General features: G+C 48.0%; 1 protein-coding gene across 1 annotated transcript in view; it reads right to left on the bottom strand.

Moving 5' to 3' along the window:
• GPR149 (G protein-coupled receptor 149) overlaps nt 1-2,028 on the bottom strand; it is a gene marked incomplete at its 3' end in the record, with an annotated part of 3,982 nt that extends 1,954 nt beyond the window's left edge. Inside the window, exons 1-2 of the mRNA XM_010146017.1 lie at nt 1,072-2,028; nt 7-64 (exon numbers count right to left, since the gene is read on the bottom strand). Coding sequence (XP_010144319.1) covers nt 7-64; nt 1,072-2,028 — 1,015 coding nt within the window. The remainder of the gene's footprint in view (nt 1-6; nt 65-1,071) is intronic.
• Nucleotides 2,029-11,549: the final 9,521 nt, after the last annotated feature.

The raw sequence follows: 11,549 nt of genomic DNA, 5'->3' as shown, positions 1-11,549 counted from the left end.
GGAAGCTGAGTGTCTCAAATGAAAGGCTTTGAAAACCAGTGACGTGCTGGACAACCATTTGTATCTGAAAGGCAGAGTATTTTGAAATTCAAATTACTTCAGGCACATGAGACATTTCCAGGAATGAACAGAACATTTCACTGTGACTATGACCCAAGCAAAAGACACAGGTTGTCATTCATGTTTGCTGAGCCTCACAATTTTGCTTCTAACAAAGAGTGGAGAAAATACACTGGCAGAGGCTCTGCTCTTCATTCTGCATTTCTCAGAAAAAAACTAATGTGAGCTAAATATAGATGCCCGAGCTCTACTGAAACAAGCAAGTCACAATCCAAACAACTCAGAAGAGTCTCTTCTGTGTGGCACTGAGGAACCCCACCTCCTGGTGGGGCACAGAGAGAGACCCTGGCACCTCCCTGGGCTGTGCTGCAGACGGTCTGTAATGCTCCTTCCCACGAGAGCAGCTCAGGTGCCCAGTCGGTGACCATCCAGGGACAGAGACACTGCCGCAGACCATGGGCCATGTTCTCAGCTGACTCCTTTCTAACCATATGGGAATGAACCTGTTCCCACCTCTCCTAGTGCATGCACCTGGACAGCACTCCCTCCCACACCCTCCCCCATTGCTACAGAGGTTACAAAGATACAGGCAAACCTCATTTTTCTGTAAAACTCCTGTTTCACACACAGTCTGGCAAAGGCCGTGACGCCGAGCTGTGCAGAGGGGCAGAGGAGCTCGCTCCGTACAGTTCAGAGAGCCTAGAGTGCTCACCCAGTGCTGGTCAGTCAGCTGGCAGTGACAGGGTGCGCCTTATTCACCCCCGTATTCCAGGGACACAGATGATGTGCTGATGGAGCAACACGGGGATGAATCAGGCTCTGCCTGGCTGACAGCCAGTGAAATCCTTGGAGCTGCACAGACCTGCTCAGAAGGACTTTTGCTGGCACATGCTACACTGTAAGGAACAATTGCAGTGGCCACTGTTCATCTGTTTCAGGACACAGCACACCAGCTCACAGCCCGTTCAGATGTAAGGACAGATCAGAAGGTAAAGCAATCTGACAATTTACCATCATCGGGAGCCAGAGAATGACTTTTGTCAAGGCAAGAATCAGTGAGAACCGTTTCTGGGCAAAGGCCACCGTGACACTTCTGCTGCTCAGGCAGCGGGGCTTGAGTGCACCGCTCCCTGCTGCACCTTTCCGGAGAACCGCCTCTGAGCCCGGACATGTGCTTTGGAAATGCCTCAGTGTTTTAGCCACAGGGTCCACTGGCGACAGAGACGGGGTAGCAGTACCGCAGCCTGTCGGTGTCCCGGGGGTGACGTAGCCTCGAGAGATTTCCTGGTAACCGCTGTGGAATAGCTGTTGCTCATCTGAGCACAACAGTTGGTAAGTTAGAGGAACAGCCAGCACTGTGAGGAGGCAGAAGCACAGCGAGTAGACAATAAACAAAAACAAGATGTAGGAACTGGCACAGTCAGTGAAGCAACCCCAGGAGGTGGGGATGTACCTGCCCCAGCCACAGAGAGGCAAAATGCAGATCAGCAAACTGAGAATCCAGATGGTAAGAATGGCCTGCACCACGCTCACCCGTCGCTTGGAAGTGCTGCAGCTCAGCATCTCGGTTCTGTTGATGGTGCAGAAGTTGTAAGAAACTATGAGAGACCCTTTCAGGTTGCTAGAAATGCCCTGGAATAAATAAATAAGTGCTGAGGTGGTGCACAGAGGCTGGGGGAGGACGTCGCTTGACCACTGGGTGAGCATGAAAATAATCACTGGCACAATGCTGATCAGATCATCTATTGACAAAGAGGTCACCATCACTGAAACCGTGGTTTTGGGTTGCATTTTCAGCAGGGAAACCAGTGAATAAATGCTGCCCAGGAGTGCAGTGAAGGCAATGATAGAAGTCAAGCAGAACAGAAAGACATTCAAAGTTCTCTGCTCACCGGGCTCATCCGTAACACTATGATTTTCAGCAAAGCTCATCCCATTCAGTGACAAATTACTAGGTGTTACTGACATCGTCCTTGGCAAATTTTGTTCTTCGCCTTCTCTTCAAGTCTGCAAGTTTTCACTAGCTGAAACCAGAACTGTTAGCTCCACATCACAAGTTTCTTTGTTTTCCTAGACTCTCTTTTGTGGCATCTGATGAAGAAATATTCAGGCGAAAGCACTCTTGATAACCAGAACAACTCATGCTCTCAAAAAATCAGGCAACAATCAAGTATCACAGGTGCTGACAAAAACGCTGTTCTTCACAATCCTTTCGGTACTGGAAGCTGGTTAATTTAGGCTCCGCAGGTAACAACACACCATTTACTTTGACAGATATCAGCAATGTGCCTTACTCACGAATTCAGCTGAAACGAAGCAGAGTATCAGGTACGTTCAAGCTCTAGTGGCTCAGGGAGGATCATAGTAGAAATGAGAAGCTGTTGGATTCACCCTGCGCTGTTCGGAGCTGCAGGAGGGAGGAGTCAGGGGCGAGCAGGATAGCAGAGACAGCAGAGTATCTCCTCAGAGCGAGCTGCCTCTTAGCTGGATCTGAAGGCTGAAGCAGTGGCCCCGATAAGCCCCACCTCCAATACTGACACTGAAATCCAATGCAAATACTCAGATCTGATGTCAGCCGAAACTGTCACTCCCGTAAAACCCATGGCTGCTCCAGGGCTGTGCATCATGAGCCCAAGCGCTGCTTTCATCCTTTCGCGCCTCGGTGCCCCAAGCTCGGCAATGGGAAAAGCCGCAGGAGCCCGTGAGGAAGGTGGAACAGAAGGGGAGTGTCTGCTCTGCCCTTCTGGGCTCCTTCTCCCACCGCGAGGGTGTGTGTGCACACACAGACGCCGACCGCAGTTCCTTGGTGACAACCTTTCCTTACCGACTGGGAAGCGCCGTGCCTGCCAGCCGGGTGTTGTCTGCCTGTGTGGCAGCTCAACTCACAGGGCGTGATGAAACTTTCATTTCCTGCATGGTTCCAACCTGAGCCGCATCAGATGCTGGCTGCCCTAGCTGAATACAGGGAGAGAGCCACAGGCAGAATCACAGCCAAGGGCATTTTGGCACGTTATGGATGTTTTCTCTTGAGGAAGTGCAATACTGGCGAAACTTAGAAGCTGACAAAATTTCCAAGACTCAGATGTTAAACGGACAGAGGTTCGATACAATCTTCTTGGAGGAGTCTGCCTCTCTTTTCTTTTTGGCACCACTTCGAGTTCAAATACACGATGGGGATGCAGAACTTTTTCTGACTAAGGGTAGTATCATAGCTGCTGCAGTTACTCGAGAGTCTGGGTAATGTTACAAAGCCACTCACTTAGAAATCTGTGTTAGTAACAACCTGATCCTGCTCAGTTCTACCCACGGTGAAACACATGCCAAGCCCAGAGCTGGGCTGCTGGGGTGTCTTCCCTCCTGCCGGGGCAGGGCACGGTTAGAGCCAGTGACTCTCAGAGGCACGGGAGCCCTGAACAGGGCAGGCAGTGGCATACTCCTCACATCGCAGCTGCTTTTGTGAGGATGCTGCACTACTTATCGGGACCAACTGTCAACCCTGATGTCAGAAATCTGCATAAGAGAAGAGCATCCACCCTCCCTTCCAAACAAGGCCAGAATGGACCATTCATCTGACCTTTAACTGTACACGATTTGTCCTGGCTTTTGTGATTTATCTGTCCTGCTGGACTATTGATTGTTAATCTGAGTTGGGCCAGCTAAAGGCCAGGGCTTGTTTCCTTCTATTTACAAATCACAGTCACCTCTGCCCCCACAAGTCAACTTTAAGACAGTGTTCTGAATTGTGAGATTAACAGTGTGAGCCTGGTTAGAAGTACAGTCAAGAGGAGAAAGAAGCATCAGTCACCCTTGTTTGGAGCTGTATTTTTTAGCCTGGCTTCCTCGGGAAGCACACGACCACGCTGCCTGAGTGTGGATGTATGCGCGTGCACGTCTGTCTCATCAGCTGCCCACCCCTCAGCTCCTTCTGACAAAAAGATCAGCATCCCTTCTTACTTGTCCTTCTTAAACATGACTAATAAAATCTGATAAAACTTGCACAGAAAGATCAGTTTCATCTTAAAACTAAAGAGAATTCAGCTGTAGGAAGGAACGACACGGAGGAGCCTGGTTTTCCTCACAGTTGTGCCTCCAGGTACTTCACCTGCACGCCCAGTAAGGTCTACGCTCTGAAACTTCTCCTGTGGCTGCAGTGAATGACCCAGAGTTAGATTCTCTGACCCCTTCTGAAGGATGAGTGTACATTGCAACCCTTCCAAACTTACAGGAACACTATCTTTGCGATTTCACTCCCAAATTTCCCTGAAATTCATGAACGGACTCACCTAGGTCTGGGGGTGGCAAGGACAGGTAAGTGAGCAGAGAGGCAGGCAGTACCATCACAACCCCTCTTCTCCCAGATTTTCTAAGGAAACAGGGCTCGAGCGGAGTAACAGAGCACTGCCCAAAAGCCATGGGTCATTATCCTAGAGACAGAAAAAAACGCCTTTGCCTGCTGCTGCGTCCCTGGTTTGGATAGTGTTGAGGCAGGGATGAATTCATAGAGTATGATCCTCCCTGCTCCCCTTCTTCTCTGCATTTGGCCTCCTGAGCTATGGGAGGTTCCTAGCACTGTCCTTTGCAATGTAGCTATATAGTCCCTACCCTGGCGTGAATTCTCTTTGCTAAAGAATGATCACAAAGAGAAGCTCCACTGGGCAAGGAAAACTCCTCCCTGGCCTCGTTTCAACAGCACTGCACCACCATGTCTCTTCAAAGGAAGTCAGCACTACTCGACACTCCATGACAGGATTTCCAGGAGACACATTGCGTGCAACAATTCAGAAATGCTTGTAAAGTGACTCAAATATTCACCAGTTATAAAATACAACCAACAAGCAGGGTATTAAATATGTACCCTGTTTAGTGGGTGAGTCACATTTCATTTTCACACCTTGCTCTAAGCTAAGCTTTGACTTCTGGATTTGCTTCCTGTTGTCACTCCAGAGAGACAAAGTTATTACAGCAGCTGTACAAATATTTCATTTCAGAAGGTGATATAACCTCTGTGCCAGGCAGAAATGTATAGCTGTAACATTCCATAAATGTCTCTGTGATTTACTCCCCAACAGCATGTGAAAGAAAATGTTTTCTCTCTCTGTAGAATTTTTTTTAACAGACTTTTAAAAAGATGTCAAACTAAGTGATCACCTTTGGTCTATCGGACTCAGATATCACTTTCAGATACAACATGGTTAAACTGCAGCTAATTATTTAATCTAGTTATTTGCCTCAGATGAATTAAATCAATGGTGGCTTCTAATAAAAGGCAGATACTCTTATACTTAACTCATTTCCGCTGCAGCTGCATTGCTGTGCTGTAGAAGGGTGCTGACTGATTTGGAGCAATTACGACAATGGAAATCAGGAATAATTGCATTAAACCTAAAAATAAGATTTAACTTACGTGATCATTACAGGCTGGACTGCACCAGCTCTAACTCAAGTGAAACAGAACCTGCTGTGCAGACACCCCTTTCGAAACCAGCAGCACATCACGGCCCGTCCCTCTGCGCCGTAGCGCTGCTCTGAGCAGACGGGCTGGTGGTCAGCAGTGCCCACAGCCAGAGCTCCCTAACTTTGCGCCCGTGCCGTAAATACAGACAGTACATTGAGGCTGCAGTGAACCAAACGTGTTTGGAGAGTTACAGCATTAGTAAGAGACACATGGAGCTAAGTGCGAGTAAGCCCCAAAGCTCCACTAGGTGAGGTGCAATCATGGTGTGTGCCCTTCCCCATGACTCCCACAAGCCTGTAAACAGCATGTCAATGGGCAACACACATAGCGCCAGCATTTCTGTGAGGCTGGTGATGGATGAGATGGCTGAGAGAGGACAGCGAATCTGCCTGGGTTGCGCTGTTTGCACACAACCAGAGATGGTTATGTGCTGCTGTTCGGGAAAGGGCCAAAGTGGGACCAAGCAGAGGAGGGTGGCAGTGCTGAAAGGGAAGAGAGAGTAAGTGTGCAGAGGACACAAGGAGGAGGAAGGGACAGCTCCACCAGGAAGGTGTTAGGTCTCTAGGGATGGCAAGGTAGAGGGATGGTATTGAAATCTGCAGCTCCCAAAGCAGAGAGAAGCTCAGCTCTGGACAGCATGGAGAGTAAGACATTCTGCTAGGCGCGGCGTACTTGCTCTCTTGAGACAAGGTACTTCACAATGTCACTTTTACTGAGCAGCCACCGGCTCACTGAACCGACAGCAGGAGACAGACAGCTGGCAGGGAAGCCGTTCTTCAGCACAGCTCCTCACATAACTGTTTGCTTTCTCATAGAGAGCACAGCAGGCTGGGACTATGATTCATGGAACAGCATGAAGCGAACGCTTCCCGTCTTGGGGCGCAGCCCTACCAGCAGAACACCCATAATGCAGCTGTATTAGCACCATTGCACCTAATCATGGAACAAACCCAGCAAGGGTGACATGGGGCTCAGGAGTCACTCCGATTTTAGACGCTGCAGAATACATGTCATGTACTGGAGGAAAAGCAAATGTTGTGCAATCCAGCCGGAGCCTGGAGCAGCAGCAGCACTGCACCACTGTGGAAAACTGCACTGGCAGTTAACTGGAGAATCCAAACAGCTGGAAGAAACAACTATCACTTTCTGAAGGGAGGAAAGAAAGAAGGAAGCAGGCATATACCTCTGAGTGACCCAGCCATGACCCCATCTGGAAGCAGCGGGAAAATCATCTGAATATGTAGGACTTTATCCAATAGTAATAAAATTAATGACTGCAAGAGCCGTTTGTAATAGCGTTTGCACATTTCACTGCCTGCTGCGGCGTCTCAAGAGCTCTGCAGCAGGTTGTCTTAGCTCTTCATCTCTCTTCCCATCACTACTTCCTCATCTTCTTCTCTCCCACTCACCCTCCAGGAAGGCTGAATGAACAGATCAGGAAATTCATCCCCAGGAGACAGGATGAAATTGGGTTTTAGTGAGTGACCATGGAGAGCTCTGGAACCAAGTTCTGTCCCTAGAGGACTAAGAACTCGTATTGGCTGGTTATCACGGCTTTCACCTACACCAACAGAACTATTTAATCTTTCTAGCACCAACCTGTTTCTTGAAAAGAAACTACTCTTCATCAAGTATTTCTGGAGGGCAGGCAGTGTTTTAAGTGTTGCTTTACCCTCCGACCTCCAATACAAATGCTATCATAGGTGATACCCAAAGACTGTGGCCAAAGCACAGGACACAGCTTATGGCAGGTAAAAACAAATAAAACATCCTTTTTTTCTAACAACAACAAAAAAGGGAATCCTGTCTATTCTGCACATATGTTACAGAGACTTTAAGGGGCTTTGCTTTAAGGGAAGAGAAGATTTTGTGCAGCAGATGAGCAGATGAGCAGTGCTGAAGCAGAGAGAGGCACAGGGACACTCCTCACCCTCACCCACTAGGGATGGCTGCTGTGGCTTAGAGCGCAGTGATGCTCCTGGGACCTCTGTAGGAAGACTCTAACTTGAAGTGTTGGAAAAGTTTGAAAAATAAGGAAAAAAAGAGTAAAAGGAAAAAAAGGTAAAGCTGAAAAACCCCACCACTGATATTGTAAAAGAAACACAAGAGATAAAGCAAATTTGGTGGATTTCAGATACTCTATAAGACCGTTGGAAAAACCACAATAAATGTTTATTTTCCATAGCTTTAATAAATTCGAAACAATCTGAAAAGTCATAAGGGCTGAGAATGCGTGTGCCTGCTCTCACCACTGCCTTCTGCGACAACTGTGCCCTGCAGCCCCCAAACCCCGTGCTTCGTAATGCAGCCATACCCTCTCACCTCTTCCCCAAAGGGTAACCAAACGTGCAGGTGTTCCTGAAGTATGGAGTACTGAATACGGGACAGGCTGCTAATTAGTTAATTAATTAATTATCTGAGTGACAGGAAGAAGGTCTATTAGCTTTGCTGATGTAAAGGATGCCTGAGTTTGTATTGGAAAGGAATATAAAATGAAATCTTTCTTCTTGTGGAAGAATTTTTGTATTTTAATGGAAAGGTTTAACTGAAGTATGAGCTCATCAAAAGGCCAGTGCTTTCATCAGATCTGAGGGACAGCAAGGAAGGAGTACTACCCATTACAGAAGACTTCTCAGTAACTGGATTTTTGTCTGTAAAGTGCTTATAAAAAACACTGTGTGAGGCCAAAAGTCACCAGATGAGGAAGCAATAGATGGCAGTTGGGCTTTCTCTCCGTCAGCTCCCTTAGGTACCTGAGGGAAGGCAGCTACACGGCAGCTACGCTGCTTTGCACTCTGCCCAGACAGCTACATCTTGCTCTGCCGGTTACCCGGCCCTAGCTCTGGTGTTCCTGCACAGCATTAATACTCTGGGTAACGGACACTATTGTTCTTCCCCCATGAGTCCCACAAAGCCTTTGCTAAAACTCAACCAGCTAAACCCCAGAGCTACCTTCTGTTACTTTCACTGCTCAGGAACATCCCCCACAGCCTTTCAGAACTACCACCCAATTTAATATTCCAGAGTTGGGCTGATCCTCCCCCAGGGCAGGAACAGCAGCACAGGTTGCTTTGGAGGTGCACGTTTTTCCTATCACAGTTTTCAAAGCAATTGCATTGGTTTTCATAGTCTACTTGGAAACCATTCTACCAGCTTTAACAATGGTGTCTGCTCCTCAAGCCAGCCTTTCCTACGAAACTTTCAACAACAGATCTGCTTATGAAAAAATAAGCTTAGAGGAATGTCTAAGAAAGTCCAATATCCCAACGGAGATACTCTCTCTGTGTGTGATCGTGAGTGAGCTCTTGCGCTGCGCAGAGCTGCCGAGAGGTGCAAGTGCCATGGTGGGTGAACGCAGCCTCCAGCAGAGCCTCTCTGGGTGCAAGGAACTGAAGGCTTTTCAATGTCCCTCTGTCGTCATCAGCAAAGGAGCTCAGGGTTTGTCTTTTGAACCTCTCAGCTGATAATTTCTCTTGATGGTGGGAAAAGCTGGTCCAAGCTACTGGCTGATTCTGCAAGCTGTTTTTCTCAGAGTAAAGTGGAAGTAAGCAGAGCAGTTTTCTTAACAGAGTTTCAGTACTGCGCTAAGCTCAGCACAGCATTGGTTACGATAAGCCCTAGGGACACGTTACATCTCACACACAAGATCTCCTAAGGACTTGCAGTTCTACTCCATGGCGCAGAATACCTGCACATGAATCTTGAAAGGTTTGTCGCACAGATTTTCAGCACCAGTCTGAGGTAAGAAACCAGCCCTGTATGTGAACGCTGCCAACAGCGTGTGTAGCTGTCGCGCAGCACCCAGCACACCACGCAGCATTCTGCCGCCGTGTCCACCAGGAGACGGCCCTGGCCAGCAGCTCCTTCTATTTCTCTGCCTTGCTGTTTATTCAAGTTAAAAAGTTAATAAAGGAAAAGAAATTAAATCTTGTGTTTGGAAATTCCACCTTCTTTGTCATAATCCCTTTTTCAGCCCAGTTCTGCGCAAGCTGAAGCAGGGAGGTTTTGTTTATCAGCTCTGCTGAAACGGAAACCAGGACAGCCCAGCAGGCTTTTACAATTCCATGTTCACTACCAAATCACAGATACCGTCATTCCAAGAAAAACAAGGCAACAAAGGTATGAATATGTCCCGGAATTTTCAGCACACTTGTAATGAAGTCATCTTCGTTGAAACTGCAGTTTGATCTTTCCCAGTAATGGCATTTAAAACTGCTAATTCACAGAAGTAAAAAAACTAACCAATTAGGAACATGGGGAATAATAAAATATCCAAGAAGAAGGGAAGTGCAGAGCTATGCCACTGAGCACCAAGCATTTTTCAATGGTTCTAGCCAAGAGAAAGAACTTATGAATATTTTAATGAGATTGTGAACGAAAACCTTCCAAACAAGATAAAATCACACTTAGAATCAGCCTTTTGAATGCAGTGACAGCTCCAGCCTCTCTGATCTGCAATTTCTGAGTCTCAAATTGTGATGAAGAGACTGCAGAATCCAGGCTTAGCGCCAATATAAACTGGACGTAGTGCGTCAGCAAGATACTGAGATGCTATGGAAAGCCTTGCCAGAAAAACCTTCCTGTGTCAGGCGAGATGGGAACCATGCACCACTCCTCTCAGAGATCACCATTTTAGAGAAATAGAAAAGAAAAAATGCTTGACAAGGTTATTTTACAGCACTGCTGCTTTTCAGTTCACGTTTATCTTACCCCCGGGGACGGATGAAAAATGTAACTGCGCATTCACAGGGCAAGGCTGAGGTTTCATTACCGCTGCTACTGGTATAACAACCACAGCTGGGAACACGACAGCCTCCATGCTGGTCAGAACGGTGTATTCCAGTGCAGCCCATCTGGTGACACAGGGAAACACTGCAGCGGGCTGTGCTGTTGCCAGCTCGTTTCCCCCGACCTACACGCAGAGGTGCTGGGAAGGACAGACGTGAACTGAGCCCGGCAGTCCCGGCTGGGCCATTTGGAACTGTGGCAGAAGTCTGAAATCTCTCTGTTAAGTCACTGCAAACACCGGGCGCTGTGTTCTATCTCCCCAGCGAGCTGGGGAGGCAGCAGGCACAAAGGGCTGAAATGCCCTTACGCACCCAAAGTGACCCGATTCTCAAGCTGCTGGGCACCTCCTCGTGAGGCTGCCAGCACAGAGTCCAAACGCAGGCCTCGTTCAGAGGGCCCAAACCCCAATCACTTCGCCACGGTGCTGGGCACTGGAGGACTATGCACATCGCATCTCGATAGCTTGAAGCTATCGTCAGTACTTTTCCTGCTCTCCAAAGAGGACGGAAACACACACAACGGACATAACCCTGTATCTCCTAGCGAGCAGACAGTGGTGAGCAGCCTGGAGAAGGCACACCTCAGCATCCCTGAGTCATCCTCTCCTCGGGAAACCAGCGGAGACCAGCACTTAGTCACAGCTCATGGCACGTCGATCGGGTGTGGAGTGAGCAGATTTGGGGTCGAATTCTTTAAGAACAGCATAGGAATACATTGTCTCGGTTGCCTCCACACTCGATCTCACGTTCCCAGCAGTTTTTAAACTATTAGTGGATAATTTTAATGGGAAAATTAATCACACTTATGATTGTGATCACAAGCTAGCAGTACTTCTCTCTGCCACTCTCCACATTGCTGTGTGGGTTTCAGACCAACACCCGAACACAAATGGCTCTCTCAGCATTCCACGTGCATCTGAGAGTGGGGGCAGCCCGCAGCCGCAGCTGGGATTTTCTGTCATTCACAGCACAGACAATTAGTGCTATGGAAACCACCGTCCCCTGCCTCTCTGCCAACGCAGAACAAACCTTGACTTTGAGCTGTTACTTTCCTGACCCTCCCTGGTGATGGAAGATCTCGTTTCTGGTGAGATAAGGCGAGGGGACTGTTGGAAGGTCACCCCTAAGAGCAGTTATCATTAGCATTTATTTTTGCCTTAGCTGCTTCTCCTGCACCACCACCATGCTGACAGCGCTTGTCAGAATGCGGTATCAAGCAATCTACCAGAATTAAACGAGGTCTTTCA

Source organism: Buceros rhinoceros, unplaced genomic scaffold (genome assembly GCF_000710305.1).
Source record: "Buceros rhinoceros silvestris isolate BGI_N320 unplaced genomic scaffold, ASM71030v1 scaffold36640, whole genome shotgun sequence".
In the NCBI taxonomy this organism is placed as follows: Eukaryota; Metazoa; Chordata; class Aves; order Bucerotiformes; family Bucerotidae; genus Buceros; species Buceros rhinoceros.
The sequence above is the reverse complement of the archived record's forward strand: the minus strand, read 5'-3'. Positions and strand labels throughout refer to the sequence as shown.